This window comes from Aspergillus campestris (genome assembly GCF_002847485.1).
Source record: "Aspergillus campestris IBT 28561 chromosome Unknown P168scaffold_3, whole genome shotgun sequence".
Taxonomy (NCBI): domain Eukaryota; kingdom Fungi; phylum Ascomycota; class Eurotiomycetes; order Eurotiales; family Aspergillaceae; genus Aspergillus; species Aspergillus campestris.
In genome coordinates, this window is record NW_020194338.1 from 1,714,293 (window position 1) to 1,733,609 (window position 19,317).

The window sequence follows — 19,317 nt, forward strand, 5'->3', positions numbered from 1 at the left end:
TCTGACTGCGGCTGCTGTCTGCCACTCAGCTGACCTTTCGATGCCCTCGTTTTATGAATTAACGTATTTGCTTTAAGTGGTTTGCAATCTGGTGGACAACCTCAGAGTTTTGGAGCTGTCCAAAACTGATTAGATGGTATGGACGTGAAATATGTGGAATGCGAACATACTGTGGACGTGTCTCCAACCTGACTGTATTCCCCCGCTGCTAAACACCGCAGTATCCTTCGCGTGATCTTTCCACTTCGAGTTTTGGGAAGTTCAGCCACGATGAACACAAATTCTGGAACAGCAAATGATCCGATCTTTGCCTTGACCATGGTTTTGATGTCGTTTTTCAGTCCTTCCGCATCGCTACCGCATAGCTTCACGGAGGCAAACGTAGCTAATGAGCTACCTTTGATATGGTCAGGTACGCCAACGACCGCGCATTCGACGATGGAGTCTATACAGTCAGTAATCGACAGGTAGCATGAGGACAGACCATACCGTTACTAAGGATCGAAGATTCAATCTCAGTCGCTGATAATCTATGGCCAGAGACGTTGATCACATCGTCTGCTCTGCCTTGGATCCAGTAGTGGCCATCTTCGTCTCTCCTTGCTTCATCACCTGTGATCTGTATTTACAGTTAACGCAGATTCCCGCCTGCTGAGCTCAAAACAGCTTACATAGTAGCCTGTCACCTTGTCGAAATATATATCCTCGAATCGCTGGTGTGACCTCCAGATTGTGCGCGCCATGCTGGGCCATGGTCGTCTGATTGCGAGCATCCCTTTGGCGTTGGGCGCTACAATCTCGTCTCCACTTTCCAAATCCAGAATCACTGGATCAATTCCTAAGAAAGGACGAGACGCGCTTCCTGGTTTGGTCGTCGTGACACCAGACAGCGGGGTGATTAGATGACCGCCAGATTCTGTTTGCCAGTATGTCTGACCTTCTTATTAGCCATTGAACAAAAGCTCTTTCACATCATGGTGGGAAGTATGCTAACTCACGTCAATCACATTTGCCCTTCCCTTTCCCACGGTATCGTGGTACCATTTCCACGTTTCGGCGGCGATGGGCTCCCCTGCGGTGGCAAGGACCTTTAGCGTTTTCAAGTCGCCGGGCGCATACTCATCGCCCACGCTCTCGAGAAGACGGAGTGCTGTCGGCGCAGAACAGAAATGCGTTACGTGGAAATCCTTCACGATGTCCCAGTATCGGGAGCAGGATGGGTATGTGGGGGTCCCTTCAAACAAGACGGTTGTTGCTCCCAGCACAAGCGACATATATACGGCGTACGTATGGCCCATCGCCCATCCAATGTCGCCGGTGCAAAATACTCGATCACCCTTCTGGATGTTGAACGTGTATCTTCCCACCGCGGCCGCGCCGACGAGATACCCAGCGGTGCTGTGCACTAATCCCTTGGGTTGTCCCGTGGAGCCAGAAGTATACAACAAGAAGAGAGGATCTTCCGAGGCCATCGGTCTTGGGGACATATATTTCGGATACCTTTTTACCTCCTCGTGCCACCACAGGTCCCTCTGTGGTTGCATCGGCACCGTTGATTCTGTCCGCCGATATACAATAACGGAGCTGACCAGCGGGCACTCCTGCAACGCCTGGTCCACGATGAGCTTTGCCGGAATAGTCTTTCCACCTCGCCTTCCCTCGTTGACTGTGACGACGATCTTCGACTTCGCATCATGTAGCCGTTGGCGGAGCGCCTGCGCCGAAAACCCGAGGAAGACAACGGAGTGAATCGCGCCTATCCGCGCACATGCCAGCATCGCAATCACAATCTCCGGCATGGTCGGCATATATATAGTAATAACATCACCGCACTTGGCGCCGTGAGCCTGGAGTAAAGATGCAAAGTTGCAGACGCGTTCCAGCAATTCGCCATACGTGATTTGGCGCTGAGCGCCCGGCTCGTCTGCCTCAGAAAGCAACGCCAGTCGCCCGGGATTTTCCAGCGCATGCCGGTCAACGCAGTTGAAACTCGCATTGAGATAGCCACCTAGAAACCAACGGCTTCCTCCTGGCGCGAATGAGGCGGAGTAAGCAGTGTGGAAATCGTTGTCAAAGGATAGCAATAGGCGGGCGACAGTTCCCCAAAAGACGGCGGGATCTTCCACCGAGGTTTTATGCAGCATTTGATAGTGCTCTGGGCGCAAACACTGTCTCTCAAGCTCGGTGCAGAAGAATTTCCGTCTTTCAAGAAAGGCCAGAGTCGGTTCCTTTTCGCTCGATCCTTTAGCCACATTCTCCAGTCTCTTTAGGGGAACCCCAGCGGCGGAACCGGAAACGACGTTCATGAGCCAACCGACGACATCTTTAGTTGTGAAGGACAGCATTGTTCATAGAACCTCGTATCGGAGACGGGTGGAAGTTGTGATTCAGAGAAAGAAAATAGTGTACTTTATTCGCATCTGAACTCATGGAAGGGGGGTTATGTACAAGCGAGGGTGCGATCACATAACAGCTCCATCTTGAATACGGGGAGTTCCTGTGTGAGCCCTGTGACACCAAAACAACCTTGTCCGACAATGCTTCATGGCGTTATCATTCAAACTCTTGGACACACCCGTTATGCAAGGGATGCAGCACTTCCTTACATGCGACTATGCCGGCCTTGTTGCCGTGTCGGTATGGACATGGTGCATGACTCTATCCCAGCATGTCAGCATCCCGCGAGCATACCGGGGGTCTCGAGCCCTCCATGAATCCTGTTAGCATGTGTTCGATATTGACCCTTCGATCAAAAAACACGAATTGGCCAGTGGTAGGGTCTTGGGATCCAACAATCTCTAGTGGCGGGCTAAGGAGTCGCACTTGATGGGAGCCCCTTGTGCGACTGAGAGACCCAGAATGTGCGGGCTCAGAGCATGCAAGGAGTGATTCCGCTCTTCCTCTCTACAATGACAGTGAGCTAGAGCAGGCAGCAAGGGATAAGGGAATCCAGAGCCAGAGCCCATGTAAGGGAGTCCATGCGAGTGTCCGTAAGGGCCCGCAAGGAATGACAGTCAGGGAGAAATGACATTCCGCGCACAAATCACCTCTCCCTCGAGGATATATACTGCATAAGGAAGAGAGCTACCTCCTTCAGCACCGAGAGATCTGCAAGATCCGCCTTCTGACCCATCATCATGAAGGTTGCCGTCATTGGAGGCGGGCCGTCGGGCCTCGTCACCCTGAAGTACCTCGTGGCCGCGCATCATTTCCAGTCGGTAGATCCGATCGAAGTCCAGCTCTTTGAATCGGAAGATCGAGTGGGGGGAACGTTCGCCTATCGTACCTACGATAGGGCCGAGGTAGGTAGTGTTTTATTATCCTCCCCTTTAGAGTTAAGCTCATGAACGAGATAGCTTGTCTCGTCCGCCCAGTTGACCACCTTCTCCGACTACCGCTGGCCAGACAAGTCCGTCGACTACCTCTCTGCGGTGGAGTACGTCGACTACCTGGAGGGATATTGCGAGCGGTTCGGGCTCTGGCCGCATATCCACCTGTCGACGAGAGTTGACAAGATCGAGCGCACGGGCAAGGGAGGCCACCGCATCACCGTCACGCACGGGGGCGAGACGCGCACCTGGGACTGCGATGCAGTCGCAGTGTGCTCCGGATTGCACGTCAAGCCGAATATCCCTTCCATACCGGGACTGGACCGCGTGCCGGTGGTCTTCCACTCGTCTGACTACAAGCATGTGCAGCAGCTGGGCAAGGACACCAACGTGATGGTACTCGGGGCCGGGGAGACGGGAATGGACATTGCATATTTCTCGGTGACGGCTGATGCCACCAAGTCCACGACCGTATGCCACCGTAATGGATTTGTGATCGGATCCAAGGCAAGTCTCTGAACAGTTTTCTGTACGGGGGGCCCAGGATGCTAACACCACAGTGCACAGAGACTACCCGAGATCAAACTCTTCGGCTGGCCGATCTACAAGGCACCGGGGAAGGCGCTTCCCGTTGACGTCTATCGGCCTTATCTGTTCGCGACCTCGTATGTCCATCCCAAGCTCCGGGGGGCCGCGCAGTCTGCTATGACCCGGTGGACGGTGACGGCTCTTCACTGGCTGGCGACTGGCACAACCCGGGGATTTGACCAGTGGGTGGGAGCTCTTCCGGCAGATAAATTTGATGAGTCCCATTGTAAGTCCCAGGATGTTGACATCGAGTTACAAGGAGAAGAGGCGGAGGCAGAATGTCTGTCGTCTTGTGTGCCAGCCCGCTGACGTAGACTCCCTAGACTTCTACTGTAAGTCCACCAAAGCCATGCCATACATCAGTGCCCCCTATCGGTCGAAGAGCTGGATCCACCGTCTCCGATCCAGCATCATCCAGGCCACTCTTCCAGACACAGGCTCACGGACGATTGACCTGGCTCCCTGGCCGGAGTCCATCGATGAGAACGGGGTCGTGCACTTCGAGAGCACCAGCCGGCCGGAGGGCCAGATGATGCTCCAAAAGGGACCATGTAAGCCCGACGTAGTGGTCCTAGCAACCGGATACACCCAGTCTTTCCCGTTCCTGGACTCCCAGTATTGCACTCCCGACCAGGCCGATCAGCGTGGCATCTGGAGGACAGGCGACGAATCCGTTGGCTACATTGGCTTCGTGCGGCCCAGTTTCGGTAAGACAACTGACTGCCCAGTCTCCGACCTGGGAAGGATATGTCAATGTGTTAATTGATAAAAACAGGAGCCATCCCACCACTAGCCGAGATGCAAGCCCAGGCCTGGGTGTTGAAGCTCCTCGGGCGCCTGCCGGGCCCTCTCGAAGAGGACAACACCTACCGTCTATTCAGAAACCCCAGCGGACGGATTGAATACGGAGTGGACCACGACCTGTTCGCTCACCGACTAGCTTTGGATATAGGCGCGTCCCCCTCGTTCTTGCAAGCTATCGCCCACGGTTGGAAGGTGACTGTCTTCTGGGCCCTTGGGGGAACCTTAAACACCAAGTTTCGCCTAGCCGGTCCGTGGGTATGGCCCGGGGCGTCGGAGGTCATCCGCAACGAGCTTCTAGACTCCGTTACTGGACGGAGATCGGTTATCGGTAAGTGTCGTCAGTGACTGCCAGCAAGTGATGCGCGCTAAGATTGCCTAGAACTGGTTTCCCAGTTTATCACCACCCTGATCGTAAGCGGTATCCCGAGCCTGCTTTTCTGGTTGGGAGATCAGCTCGTGGCCCTCTTCGCAGAGATTTTTCGCTTCCTGGGTGCGCTTGTCGGTATCTCGGAGTCTCAAAACAAAGAGAAAGCCGGTTAATACATACGCGAGCGTTCGGCTTCACACGCCTTGGAGATGGCCGAAAACCTCATCGGAGTGGACCCTTACCCTGCCTCCAAGGGGATCAAAATCCATGTCATTGAGTGAACAAGTCAGAGAAGGCTTTACTCACGGTATCGGCTGCTCGAAAGGAAGACATCGAGTCAATGTGAAGCCACGCGTATGTTCAACCTTTGTATGTAACCACAAGCCATCGACTTAGTGGAATGAGTTTGTCCTCTGAACCACGTGCGTATGTCCGATTGATAGAGCTGATAGTTCAATCTGAAAATTTCTATGCCTCATATTAGTGTGATGTCCTTATTTATTGGTAATCGGAGACCTGCAGCAAATTTATAGCAAAATTTTAGGAACGCTTCATGTATACTAGGTCTGTGTATACCAACCCGCTGCTTCAACAGTTGCCGTCACACGATGCGGCATCGCACTCGATAGATACTCCAGAAGCCTCCACGTCTATAGCTTATCAGACCTCTTTGGTTACCTGATAAGATACTGTCAAGATTCATGTGTTGAAAGCATGCGCTAACTCGCAGTAAGGGGTCATGTACACCGACATCATAAACATGCCGAGGGATCCTTGCAGACTACAGACACATCAGTACAGAATTTCTACGCTCTGTCTGATTTCCTCGCAGGCTGTAGTTATCACTGCACTGGTTCAATAGTGGGTGCAATTTGACTTGCGCCTTGCGTCGAGGGTTTCGCAGTGGAAAGTGCAACACAAGCGGTCAACACTGCTAAGCAGAGGGTTGTCAATCAGCGAGATCAGAAGATATAGAGCTGACTGATAGAAGACCGTGGCAGGAAGGCATAAACTTCAAGGTCGTATACTGCATGCCACCGTGCCCAACGGAGACAGCATTGGTATTTAACTGTCAGCTATACTCTGCTCCCCTCTGCCACTGGTGACAGCCTTCTGATTTTCGAAAGTGATTATACCTATCACCGATATCCCCTCAACCGTGATGGAATCCCCAGCCGTCTCTTGCCATCAACGGCTCACTGCTCTAGACACTCTCGTCCCCCCCGCCTACATACGCTTCCTCGTCCTCTTCAACGCACCTGACGTCACCTCTGCTCTTGCTCATCTCGAAGCAGGCATTCAGCGCCTAGTATCAGAATGTCCATTTCTGGCAGGCTATGTATTCACAGGGCCAATTCCTGGGGATCCGAACAGTGGCTGCCATATCATACCACCCCGCGAAAGCGATGCTGACTTGATCATCACGACTGTGAAGAGAGTATCAGAGTCATACCGAAAAGTCTACCCCGAGCACCAAGCCCACGCGGGGCTGGATGTGACCCATTTTCCGCTGAAGCCCATTGCAGATATTGTCAACCCGAGTCCCATCTTCCGCTTGCAGATCAACCTATTCAACGATGGGGTGGGTCTTGGATTCGCCTTGCATCACAACGTCATGGATGCAATAGGGGCTGGTACCGTGGTGAAGGCACTTGGTTCATGCTGCTGTCGCACCGACTCTGGCACAGAACTTGGGCTAGATTTGAATACCCTCACTCCGCTGCAGTACAGCGCGAGGGCATCTCTCAACAAGCTCACCCCAGTGGCTCGTGATTCCGAGCTTGATCGCTCGCGATACGGCCTCCAGCCTCACCCAGGGTCTATCATGTTTGACCAGTCCGGGTTTGGGTTGCTTCCTCCAGCATCACGATTCCGCCTCTCGGCCACCAAGATCCAAGATCTCAAAACCCACCTCAACAACGTCATCGCCCGATCGGAGTCTCTGCAGAAGCAGTTCGGCCCAACAAGCTGGATCAGCAATAACGATACCCTAGTCGCATTGATATGGCTTTGTTACAACCGGGCAAAGCGCCGCTCGGAACCGCCATCGTCTACGCAGCCATTCGCCATAAACCCCGGAATCTGCATGCCAGCAAATATCCGACCACGCGTCCATCCCCCGCTGCCCTCCACTTTCCTAGGGAATGCCGCTGTGCCGGTAAAACCAGCTATGGATGCACAGCCTCTCCTTTCTGCTATCGGCAATGGCTCATTACTCACGGACGAAGTGGTTCCTGAACGTATTCGCGACGATGCACTCTGCCAGGTGGCACTAGCTGTCCGACAAGCTGTGAGCCGGGTCAACAATGACTACGCACGAGACATCACATCCCTGATGCAGAATCCGCAAGTCCCTCTGATCTACGAGTACAACCACGATACGAACATATCCAGCTGGAGAGACTCTGCGATGTACGAGGCGTATTTCGGGGAAGAGCTGGGCTTCCCGTTGGATGTGTGTCTCGATGTGCCTGCCATGGGATACTTCACGTTGGCGCCGAAGCGACGAGCGCCGGATGATTCCTGGGAGGTTCTTGCTGTGCTTAGCCCGGCAATAGCCGGTTGTCTGCGGGATGATGACATCTGGAGCAGTGTCCTTTCGGATTCGCCGCCAGCTGGGGAATAGTTTTCTATGATGATACATGATGTTATGCAGATGACTTACAGAGGGTAGAAGATATATAGATATATTTTGCCCCCGAATGGTATTTTTCAACACATTATAAGTTATCAAACCCGTAGGTCTTGAATGATATTTCACCTACCTAGTTAGTATGTAGGATGATTATATAGGTTTGTGCGTACAAAACCTACTCATGAACATAGAATCATTCCCCGGTCAATGAATTCAATAATAACACATAATCGATAAAAATATAGTATGTAGCAGTAACTATTTATTTATTGATCCTCTACCTTATGTTATCTCCACTATATTAGGACCTAGGCCGGATATAAATATCCTCCATTGCGCGGCACAACCATCTACAGTGATCTTTATATATATATTTCCAAGACACACAAACCAATCTTCAAAACAATATATTCTATTATCTACTGCACAAACCCAGACCAAAAAGGAGTATATAAACTACCCTACCTCCTCTCCTGATCCATGATCCTATTAATAACATTCGCGAACCGTCCCGCCTTATCCGGATCCTGCTTCGCAGTCTCAATACCCAACAGAATCTTCTTAATGCCGACCCCAATCTGCGTCGCGTCGTTAACGCTGTAAATGCCCTCCAGCGCGCGCGTGATCTCCTCCGCCGTGAACGCGCCCGACTCTTCCAGAACACTCCGCAGCTCTTCGTAGGTCTGCACCGTTGGCACGCCCATGTCTGCGTCGAAGGAGCTGTACATGCCCAGCTCTTTGATGAGCGAGCGCTCCGTCGTGGTGGCTAGGATGAGGAGGCGGCGGCCGTGGGGGGGCTGCTTGCGCAGGAAGACCATTAGGCTTTGGTGGACGATGTTGCTGAAGCGGGGCCGATGGGGACCCAGTCGATGATGCGCTCGATATTGTCGACGACCACCACGCTGGTTTGACTCTTGTAGGCGTCGGAGAAGACTTTGCTGATGTGTTGGATTTTGGCCGTCTCGCTGTAGCCGACCATGTCTTCGGGGCTGATTAGGCGGATGAAGGGGAAGTCGGAGTCCATTGCGATGCGCGCGGCTAGGGCGGTCTTGCCGCTGGCGGAGGGCCCGTGGAGGAGCACGGAGAAGAGGGGGGTGGCGTCTGCTGCGCCGACTTGCTTGATGAAGAGGTGGCCTTCGTTGAGGATCTCGTTGATCCGCGGTGAGTAGTGCACGATGCCTCGTGACAGGCAGTTCTCGAACTCTTCCTCGGCGACGCCGAAGGCGGGCTTGACTTCCTCTAGGGCGTGGTAGAAGTCTTCCTGGCACACTTTGAGGTTGACGACGTCGTCTTTGACGCCTGCTACCGTGTCCGGCTTGACGTGTCGGTTGAAGGCGAATGACGACGCCGCCTTGACGAGACCGGAGATCTCGGCACCGGAGAAGTTCTTCGTCAGCTGCGCCAGCTCGGCCACGTCCACGTCGTCGGCCATCACGCCGTTCGCCTTCATCTTCGTCGTGTGGATCTTCAGGATCTGGGCACGGCCCTTCTGATCCGGCAGTGAGATCTCCATGTGCACCTCCAGACGGCCGGGACGCAGCAGCGCGTCATCGATCATGTCCTTGCGGTTCGTCATTCCGATCAGCAGGATGTTGTTCAGCTGGTCCACACCGTCCAGCTTGGAGAGCAACTGGTTGACAACGCTGTCGCCCACGCCCGTGCCGCCCCCGGCGCCCGCGCCACGCTGCTTGCACACGGCGTCCAGCTCGTCGAAGATGATGATGTGCAGGCCGCTCTCCTCGCCCTTCTCCTTGTACTCCTTCTCCGCGTCCGCGAAGAGCTTCCGGATGTTCTCTTCCGACGCACCGACGTACTTGTTGAGCACCTCGGGACCGTTGATCACCTTGGGCTCCCGCGCGTTCAGCATCTGACCGATCTGCCGAGCGATCAGGGTCTTACCCGTGCCGGGCGGGCCGTACAGCAGGATACCCTTCACGTGCTGGATGCCCAGCTTGTTGACCAGGCCGGGCGGGAAGATCCGCGACGCGAACGCACGCCGGAAGATGGTGCTGAACTCCGAGTCTAGACCACCGATGCCCATGTTCTCAAACTTGAAGTCGGGCCGGATGATCGAGTTGGCGGCCGGTCGGCGATCGGACGGCTTGACGTTGATATTGCTCCGGGCGTCCTTGAAGAAATTGACCGCCGTGTGCGGGGTGAGGATACCCCGGGCCGTCGGCACCGTGGCCGCCGTCGTCGCCTCCTCCGGCTTCTCCGACATCAAGTCCACCAGCTCGACGGTCTTGACGGTCAACGCCAGCACGATCCCGCGGTGGTCCATGAGAATCTTCTGGCCGGGGGCGAGAATCTGGTTGCTGAATTTCTGCGCTAGTGAGCTTCTGCCTTGATATGGAACGAACCCTCAAAAGCAAGTAAGTACATACCGTCCGAACACTATTCGCCAAATCATTCTGATCATACGGCTCATCGGTACGACTTCGACCCGCGAACCCGACCTCAATATCCGTTGATCCCAAATACGCCTTCTTATCCTGATGAAAGGGGTTGTAGATCTGCACCTTGACCGCATCCGTGACAGCGATCTTGGCCCACGTGCGCTGGGGTTCCGAAAAGCTGATGAATCCGCGGGGGAAGGTATCCAGCGCGCGCGCCGTAAACACATAGAGGTCGTTGATGACGAGGAAGAAGTCTTTCCCGCCGGACTGGGGGAAATCCTGTGGCGATACGGCCACCCTGTTGGCCACGTTAGCCACTACCACTACAACGCTTGTATGGGAGGAAAGGGGCGGGAGGCGACGTACAGATTCCCATATGTGTAGTCGTTTGTCGGACTCTTCTCCGAGCGCAGCATCCACACCGGCCCGTCGGCATCGGCGTGCGGACTGCTCCTTGCATTGTTCATGGGGACGTCGGGCATGGGCGCATCGAGGCGAGACCGCGGCGGAGCGGCGGGCGCGGGGGAGTACCCGCCGCCACCGTAACCACCGCCGCCGCCAGGGCGAGGGGACGGAGCGGGTCTCGATCCGAAGGGGAGATTGTTGCGATTGAACATGCTGTGTCTAAATCCTTAGTGTTTCAAAGACGGGTGTCAGGGGAATGGGGGATGTCAGGAGAAGGAAGGTGACGGCGGTGGTTGTTCGGGGAATGGATGGATCAGCCGGAGTATAGTATCTCCGAGTCAGCCACCGAGTCGGGAACCTTCTTTCACCACGGTCTGGATGGATTTAATGGTAGTTTACAAAGGGGATACAGTCAGAAGAACGAATATATATTCAAGTAAACCAAAGACACCTCGATTGAAATGTTAATAAGGGGGGGAGGAACCGGATCGAGATTCCGATCGCGTCCATAGACGTCATTGACAAACGTGACAAACATCATGCCTCAGGACACAAGTCTAGCCCGGTCCACAAGGCAGCCCCTTTTATCAGTTACGGTTCTACGGAGTATAACAGTCTGAGATATTAAGAGTAAATCGACAAATCTATTCATCTATATACGGTACGCTTGCAGAATCAAAACACCGATCCGTCTATCATAAGCGAGCATCGGTAAGCCAGAATTTTGAAAACCAGTCATTACAAAGGAAATAAAAACCAGAAAACAGTCATAAACAAATTCAATCCCAATCGAACCAATTAAGCCTCGTCGTCCGTGTCCTCGGGCTTGGGGGTGCCCTTAGGGCTGTTCAGCCACTCGATGTGACGCAGACGGCGGCGCACCTCGCGCTCCTTCTGCTGCGCGCGGGTCATCTTCTTCTTCTTCTTGGCCTTGAACTTCAGGTCGCCCTGGTCCTCGGCGCCCGAGTTGACGGCTGAGGCGGCGGCGCTGGTGGCCGTCGAGTTGGCGGCCGTGCTGCCGGGCTGCGGCGAGCTGGCGGCGCTGTCCTCGAACCGGTCCAGGGAGACGGCGGCGTTGGTGCGCGAGACGACACGGCCGTCGGCGATGTGCAACTGCTCCGGGCACAGGGCGCCCACGAACTCTTCGTTATGGGAGATCATGACCACACCGCCCTTGTAGTCGCGGATGGCCACGGCCAGGCCGCCCAGCGAGTCGCGGTCCAGGAAGTTAGTCGGCTCGTCCAGGACCAGCAGATGGGGGTTGTTCCACATGGCACCGGCCAGCACGACCTTCACCTTCTGTCCACCCGACAGGCCCGAGATCTGGTTGTGGTTGGCGATCTCCGGGTCCAGGCCGACGTCCTCGAAGTGCTTGGAGATGACCTTGGGTTCCAGGACACGGTAGCCGAGACCCTCGCGCGAGGCCTCGTGGTCGTCGAACTCCTGCACCATCTTGACGAAGCCAAGCTGGGTCAAGGTCTCACGCGAGATCATCGTGTTGTTCTTGGGCAGCAGACCGACCCATTTCCTATGGAGCGTTAGTATTCTACCAAACCACAGTAGAGAAGAAGAAAAGCGAAGGATTATGAGGGGAACGTCGGAGGAAAAAGGGGACAACGTACACTTCATACTGGAAGGTCTTCTTCCACTTCTGTCGACCCATCAGCGCCTCAATGCGGCGGGGGCCTCGGCCGTCGCCCAGGTCGACCGGCTTGGCCAGCTGCGCCTTATCCTCCTCGGTGAGGATGCGGGTCTGCTTCAGGTAGACCTCACGGTCGTCACCGTTGGCGTAACGCCACTGCAGGTACTGGTTGGGGGTCTTCTCCAGATGCATCTCAACGTGCTCCAGGGCGTGCTGCTTGATGTAACCGATACGAAGGTTGGGGTGCTTCTCGACCTTACCCTGCTGCGGGATGGTCTCGCCCGTGAGCATCTTGATGAAGGTCGACTTACCCGCACCGTTGCCGCCGATGATGGCGACGCGGGACGAGAGGGTCAGGGTCAGCGACGCGTCCTCCAGGGAGGGCTTGCTGGCACCCGGGTAGGTGTAGGTGCAGTGGCTCATGCGCAGGATGGCACGCGTCAGGGACTTGATGCCGGAGAGGATACCCGGGGGCGGGAAGCGGAACTGCACGTTGGACGCAGACAGGGTATAGTAGCTCTTGCCCTCGGGTTTGACCTTGACGAAGTCGGCCAGGTTGCCCTTGTAGCAGACGAGGCGCTTCTGCTCGTAGTGGTAGATGTCGGTGCAGACCTCGTCCAGGAAGCCCGAGTCGTGACTGACGATCAAGCTGGTGATGTCGGTGTGGCGCTTGAGGTAGTCCTGCAGCCAGCGGACGTTGGCGACGTCCAAGTGATTGGTCGGTTCGTCCAGCAGGAGGACGTCGGCCTTCATCAGCATGGCGCGGGCCAGGGCCAGCTTCATCTTCCACCCACCGGACAGGGAGCCGACGTTCTGCGACTGGCGGCCCTCGGGCCCGTCGGTGAAGCCGAACTCGAGCAGGACCTCGCGGATGTGGTCGGCGCCGGTCTCGGCGATCTTGGGGTCCTTGGACACGTACTCGGCGATGGACAGGTCGGCGTCCTCGCCCTGGTTGTGCTCGACGAAGCAGGTGCGCACCTCATCCGGCGGCGGGAAGCCCTCGAGCTTGTCGTCGGCGATGCTGCGCATGAGCGTCGACTTGCCGGCACCGTTGCGGCCGCACAGGCCGTAGCGGTGGCCCTTGAGCAGGCGGAGGTTGGTGTGGGAGAGCAGCAGCATGCCACCGTAGGCGAGCGAGAAGTTGGCGTTGACGATCTCGACCTCGTTGGGGTCCTCCGGCACGGGCTTGCCGTACTTGCGGTGGTCCTCGGCGACGTAGTGCTCCTGCACCGCGGCGGCCACGGCCTCGGGCGCGCCCTCGGGCAGCAGGCCGCGCAGGTAGGGGGTGATGCAGGCGGGGATGCGGTCGTGCAGGCGGCAGTTGACGTCCTCACGGACCATCTCGGCGACGTAGGACTTGCCGAGCGTGAACAGGGTGTGCTGGGTCTGGTCGACCAGGCCCCCGTGCTGCTGGATCTGGCGGTCGAGGATGTCGAGGACCTCCTCGGGGGTGACCTTCGCGATGGCGCCACTGGCGAGGTCGCGGTCGGCCATGGCCTTCTCGATGACGCTCAGCGCGCGGGTGGCCAGGTCACGGACCTCGGGCAGCGAAGCGCGGTCCTTGACGCCCTGCACACCGGGCTTCAGCTTGGGCAGGAAGGTGCGGGCCTCGGCGGGGTCGTGGACCAGCTTGGTCAGGTTCTCGACGACGACGACGGTCCGGCGCAGGGTCTCCTGCGGGGTGGTGGGGGCGTTCAGGGAGCGCTCCAGCAGCGGGGTCAGCAGGGCCAGGACGGGCGAGTTGACGATGGCGACGAAGGTGGTCTGGGAGAGGGCGTGGATGGCGCTCTGCAGCGTCTTCTCCGACGGCTGCTCCATGGTCTTGATCAGGAGCGGGATGCGCGGGGCGACGTCATCATTGGACAGGAGGGTGGTGACGGCGTGCATGGCCTTGCAGGCCTGCTTGGCGACCTCGCCCTTCAGGTCGTGCATGCCGGACTCAATCAGGGGGATGAGCTCCTTCAGGGTCTTGCCCATGGCCTCGCGGAGGACATCCTTGTCCGTCTCCTCGTCGCGGGTGCCGGCACCCATCTCGGCGCGCCGGGCCATCTGCTCGATCAGAGCGTAGGCCCCGACGAAGCCCTGCCACTTGCCAGAGCCCTTGCCAAGGTAGGCGAGAAGGGCGGGCAAAAGGGCGTTGACCTGGGCCTCGGGCTTGAGGGTGGCGACCAGGGCGTCGATGGCGTACTGAGCGGCATCGCGCACGACGGCGCCCTTGTCGGCCAGGGAATCGAGGGCGATGTGCAGGAGACCTCCATCCTGCAGCAGGAAGGACACCTCACTCAGGGGGTGGGAGGGCGGGAAGCGCTCAAACAGGGCGCCCAGGATGAGCATAGCGCTCTCGCGCCGGGCACCATCCTTCTTATCGAGGGCGGCCTTCTTGATGGGGTTGAGGATGTCGTATTTCTGGAAGCCGGCACATCCGACACTCTGGATCAACAGATTGGTCAGGCCATAGGCGGCATCGAGAGCCCTATCGGAGGTGTCGGCATTGAAGATAGTGTGGAAGAGAGAGGCGACCTCCTCGGAAGTGGGGGGGACGTCGGAGGGAGTCTTAGAGACGGCGGTCGTCATGGCGGGCGATTCCTGATGGGGCATTCTTCACAATACGATGAATATTGAGGTCGTTGTCACCGTGTCTTTAGGATGATATGAAATTGTGGGAATCAGGCAGCCAATGAAGAACTTTTCAGTAAGCAGAAAAAGGAACCTCCCCTATGGATGGTCGTAACGAGGGAGAAGAAATTAATCGAAAAACTTTTTTGGGTATCTCTGACAGAAAGGAAAAGAAACAACAAGAGACACTATACAGGGGAGGATCCCAAAAATGGGGAGGAGGGGAGAGGGGAGGAAGAGAGGAGAGGTTGAAGTCAGAAAGGGAAAAAAAAAAAAGAAACAAAAAAAAAGATCGAGATAAAGAGATAAAGGCGGGGCGGCGATGATTTTTCTGCCCAGTGTGGTCGAGTTTTCTGCCTGAGGCGAGGGCGTTCACCGCCGGAGGGAAGTGGCGCAGGCGGTCTCGGCCGGTGGCTGTGCTGAGTGATATCTTAGTCACGATTTGGGATGAGTCAGCTGAGTCAGCTGGTCATTGCTGAGTAAGATTTAGCTGACTCAGGTCTGAATCAGCGTATTCCTGAGGCACGCGGGGACCCCGTGATACCCCGTGATGGGGCCCGCTAACCCGGTTCGCTCTACCCCGCACCCCAGTTCCAACAACCGAGGATTCTGTATAGATTCATATTGTTCCTCCCAGGAATCTATTCTATATATACGATGTAGGGTGTATCGCCATTTCAGATAATACACGACGATCGACACCACTTCTGCAGGGTTCGAGCAAACATCGTGACGTCCCTCGACCCCGACCGACCGCCGATCTCCTCCCTAGCATCCCATACCCGACACCTCATGTGATAACCGACCGAACTCTTCCACTTTGATAGGACAGAACGGGCCGATGGAAGGATCGACTTCCGTCTGACCGGAGGTATCGGTTACTCTACTACAGTATGGCTTGGGGGTTCCCTTCCATCCCCATAGGTACCTGAGTCGTAACGCACCTCCCTGCAGACTACTAGTCGGTCCTACTAGGGTGCGCCCGCATGCAACCGCGACCGTTGCTTGCCTCGGCCTGAGGCTACTCCGCGGCCAACCGGACCGTCTGTTCTTCCCCCTTCTTTCTCTGCTCTCTTCTCCATCCTTTTATTTTCCCCTCTTCCTCGCTCTCTTCTCCATCTTCTCTTCTCCCTTTCTCTCTCTCTTCTTCTCTCCATTGTCTTTCTCCATCTTTTTGGATTCACTATCACAATGGCTCTTCCCCTCCGTACCTCTCGTCATGCCTCCAAGCTGGCCCAGGTAAGCCCTACTTCAATGGTTATTGGACGGTACCGCGCTAATGGTCAAAGACCACCCGCTGGGTCAACTCCGCCTCGCGCCGCTCCTACGCGACCGAGTCCGACCTCAAGTCGACCCTCAAGTCCGTGATCCCCGCTAAGCGGGAACTGCTGCAGCAGGTCAAGCAGCAGAGTGATGAGGTCATTGGGGAGGTCAAGATTGGCAACACCCTGGGTGGCATGCGGGGTCTCAAGGCCATGCTCTGGGAAGGCTCCGTCCTCGACCCTGAGGAGGGCATCCGGTTCCACGGAAAGACCATCAAGGACTGCCAGAAGGAGCTGCCCAAGGGCCCCACCGGCACCGAGATGCTGCCCGAGGCCATGTTCTGGCTGCTCCTGACCGGTCAGGTCCCCACCACCCCCCAGATCCGTGCCTTCTCGCGCGAGCTCGCCGAGAAGTCCCACCTCCCCCAGCACATCCTGGACCTGATCAAGTCCTTCCCCGCGAACATGCACCCCATGACCCAGCTGTCCGTCGCCGTGGCCGCCCTCAACACCGAGTCCCGCTTCGCCAAGGCCTACGAGCAGGGCCTCAACAAGGCCGAGTACTGGGAGCCCACCTTCGACGACAGCATCGATCTGCTGGCCAAGATCCCCCGTGTCGCCGCTCTGGTCTTCCGCCCCGACGCCGTCGACAGCGTCGGCACCCAGGCCCTCGACGGCGCCCAGGATTGGTCGCACAACTTCGCCGAGCTGCTGGGCAAGGGCGATGCGAAGAACCAGGACTTCCACGACCTGCTCCGTCTCTACCTCGCCCTGCACGGTGACCACGAGGGCGGCAACGTGTCTGCCCACGCCACCCACCTGGTCGGCAGCGCCCTCAGCGACCCCTACCTGAGCTACAGCGCCGGCCTGCTGGGTCTGGCCGGCCCGCTGCACGGTCTCGCCGCCCAGGAGGTGCTGCGCTGGATCCTGGCCATGCAGGAGAAGATCGGCACCAAGTTCACCGAACAGGACGTCCGCGACTACCTCTGGGCCACCCTCAAGTCCGGTCGCGTGGTTCCGGGCTACGGCCACGGTGTCCTGCGCAAGCCCGATCCCCGCTTCGAGGCTCTCATGGACTTTGCCGACACCCGTCCCGACGTGCTGGCCAACCCCGTCTTCCAGCTGGTCAAGAAGAACTCTCAGGTCGCGCCTGGCGTGCTGACCGAGCACGGCAAGGTTAGTGCCCTCTTTCCTCCCCTGAACGTATCCAACTGTAACTAACTCTCTCCCCAGACCAAGAACCCCCACCCTAACGTCGACGCCGCCTCGGGCGTGCTCTTCCACCACTACGGCTTCCAGCAACCGCTGTACTACACCGTCACCTTCGGTGTCAGCCGCGCGCTGGGCCCGCTGGCGCAGCTGATCTGGGACCGCGCCCTGGGTCTGCCCATCGAGCGACCCAAGAGCATCAACCTGCTGGGTCTGAAGAAATAAGGGGATGTTTGACGACGTATGGAATTTGACGAATTAGCCTGTTTGCTTGGACAATCACCTCGAATTGATAGAGACAAAAATGTTAGAATAGATGTATTTTCTACTTACTTGGGTCTGAATACTTTGTAGGGCGTAACTTCCCCCTATCCAATTGGGCAACGACATGACCGTCTGTCATTGAATTGTTCCTGCAGGCGGCTCAATGGACGAACATTCGACAAACGACACACGAGTCAGTGTAGATCCACGGCAGCAGATGCATCCATTCTACTCACGTGATACCAGCCACACGTTCACCTCTTTGACCAAAGGCGATTGTTCGACTTTTCTGGTCCTGGTTGTGTTTTAGTGGGGTATAGCCACCTTTCTATTTCTCCCATCCAAGAGTCACTCCAAGGACGCAGCCAACTTGATAGTCTAGACTCGTGGAGGAGCGTTCGTGGACTCAGCAGGCTATCGACGAGCTTTTCAACGCTCGCAAACCTCCAACTCGGTTAGAATGTGATGGCTATGCCCGTAGGATCTGTGGTGCCTCCGCAGTCCAGGAAGTTGCCGTCCCGGGCTCGCTGAGCTACACGGTCCGTTGCATAGATTGTCTAGACGAACAACAGGATGTGATCAAGTCTTTTCGACAACACGAGTCTGTTGTTAAATCATAAGGGATAGTAACATCCTCTCCAGAAACTTTGCTCGGTATTGGTTAAACCCGCCGCCGGTTGGCCCTAATGCGCGAGCATTGTACCGGGATCGAGTCTACCCCCGACTCACGAAGATCAAGAACACATCACCCTGCATACTCCCCCAGACAATCACCGAACTAGAGCGCAACCTCCCAATCCTCTTCAGCAAATCATACCCCCAAGTCCTCACCCACAAGGACCTCTCTCAAACGAACATCCTGCTAAACGAGGAGACGTTTGAGATCACAGGCGTGATCAACTGGTCTTTAGTCAAGATACTACCGCTCGGCATAGACCTAGACACTCTTCTACTAGCGACCGGCTACATAGATATCAGCGGCTAGCACAATTACACATGTCGCTTGCAGATACTGGATGCTTTTTGGGATGAGATTTGGGTTTAATGCCAGGTTTATGATGATGTACGCCGGCGGGAGGTCCGTGAACATGAGATGCAGGCTGTCAGGACCGGCGCTGTGCTGCACTATGCTTTCCAGCGTAATGCTGATAGATCACCGTCTGAGGAGATGACGAGTTCTGAGTGGGCTTTGAAGACGTTGGATGCTTTGCTTTTGGAGTAAATGCTATGTTGCTTCGGACTGAACGTTATGGGACGTACCCGGCTGGGTGCCGGAGTATGATTCGGATGTGAAGTACTGGTTCACCATGCGTTTGACTGTTCTGAACTTTGAGGATGAAGCAGGAAGAATACACTGCCGGATGTACTCCGTACATGGCCCCGCTCTAGGGAATGATCGTCAACGACCCGTCAGTCGGTGTAGATCCGTGCCCCGCGTTCCAAGGACCTCGGCATTTTTGATTATAAAAAAAGTGTTGGGATTGCTCAACGGTCGACCATTCTCGATTTTTCCTCTTTATGTTAGTAGATAGAATTGGATGGGTGTCAATGGCATTGTATAGATCTTTTTATTATCATAGTAGAATATATTCCTACGATATAAAATACGATCTATTGACGTGGTTTCATTACGATACTTGTAATAATGATATGACCATGCAGCATGCTTACCTCAGGCACAAATAGCCCTAACTACCATGAATCAGTCAAACTTCATGTATCAGTAAATCATCCACGATGTCCAACATCCAGTGCTCACTGTACCGTACAATTGATCGGCTCGTTGACTGGTTCGGCCAG

The 19,317-nt window shown here is 55.9% G+C and overlaps 6 protein-coding genes across 6 annotated transcripts; 3 read left to right on the top strand and 3 right to left on the bottom strand.

The window, feature by feature from the left end:
• Positions 1 to 101: 101 nt before the first annotated feature.
• Positions 102 to 2,144, bottom strand: P168DRAFT_295719 (acetyl CoA synthetase; the record flags this gene model as incomplete). Its single annotated transcript, XM_024838060.1, has 5 exons — positions 102 to 125; positions 171 to 445; positions 490 to 619; positions 672 to 932; positions 999 to 2,144. The coding sequence occupies 5 exons, from the start codon at positions 2,142 to 2,144 to the stop codon at positions 102 to 104; spliced, it is 1,836 nt and encodes a 611-aa protein (XP_024695341.1).
• A 963-nt stretch (positions 2,145 to 3,107) lies between these two features.
• On the top strand, positions 3,108 to 5,556 carry P168DRAFT_325575 (flavin-containing monooxygenase). The gene is made up of 6 exons (XM_024841021.1): positions 3,108 to 3,302; positions 3,357 to 3,836; positions 3,897 to 4,143; positions 4,241 to 4,624; positions 4,693 to 5,049; positions 5,101 to 5,556. Exons 1-6 carry the CDS (start codon positions 3,138 to 3,140, stop codon positions 5,259 to 5,261), a joined length of 1,794 nt encoding a protein of 597 aa, XP_024695342.1. The 5' UTR covers positions 3,108 to 3,137; the 3' UTR covers positions 5,262 to 5,556.
• A 694-nt stretch (positions 5,557 to 6,250) lies between these two features.
• P168DRAFT_280131 (uncharacterized protein) lies at positions 6,251 to 7,714 on the top strand (the record flags this gene model as incomplete). Its single annotated transcript, XM_024835852.1, has 1 exon — positions 6,251 to 7,714. The coding sequence occupies one exon, from the start codon at positions 6,251 to 6,253 to the stop codon at positions 7,712 to 7,714; it is 1,464 nt and encodes a 487-aa protein (XP_024695343.1).
• Positions 7,715 to 8,120: 406 nt separating this feature from the next.
• P168DRAFT_288655 (AAA family ATPase SEC18) lies at positions 8,121 to 10,959 on the bottom strand. Its single transcript, XM_024836840.1, has 4 exons — positions 10,486 to 10,959; positions 10,108 to 10,417; positions 8,586 to 10,046; positions 8,121 to 8,523 (listed from the first exon to the last, which is right to left on the bottom strand). The coding sequence occupies exons 1-4, from the start codon at positions 10,734 to 10,736 to the stop codon at positions 8,185 to 8,187; spliced, it is 2,361 nt and encodes a 786-aa protein (XP_024695344.1). The 5' UTR covers positions 10,737 to 10,959; the 3' UTR covers positions 8,121 to 8,184.
• A 201-nt stretch (positions 10,960 to 11,160) lies between these two features.
• P168DRAFT_325577 (putative mRNA-nucleus export ATPase (Elf1)) lies at positions 11,161 to 15,020 on the bottom strand. The gene is made up of 2 exons (XM_024841022.1): positions 12,147 to 15,020; positions 11,161 to 12,052 (listed from the first exon to the last, which is right to left on the bottom strand). Exons 1-2 carry the CDS (start codon positions 14,762 to 14,764, stop codon positions 11,323 to 11,325), a joined length of 3,348 nt encoding a protein of 1,115 aa, XP_024695345.1. The 5' UTR covers positions 14,765 to 15,020; the 3' UTR covers positions 11,161 to 11,322.
• A 953-nt stretch (positions 15,021 to 15,973) lies between these two features.
• On the top strand, positions 15,974 to 17,478 carry mcsA (putative citrate synthase Cit1; the record flags this gene model as incomplete). Its single annotated transcript, XM_024833300.1, has 3 exons — positions 15,974 to 16,021; positions 16,072 to 17,220; positions 17,278 to 17,478. 3 exons carry the CDS (start codon positions 15,974 to 15,976, stop codon positions 17,476 to 17,478), a joined length of 1,398 nt encoding a protein of 465 aa, XP_024695346.1.
• Positions 17,479 to 19,317: the final 1,839 nt, after the last annotated feature.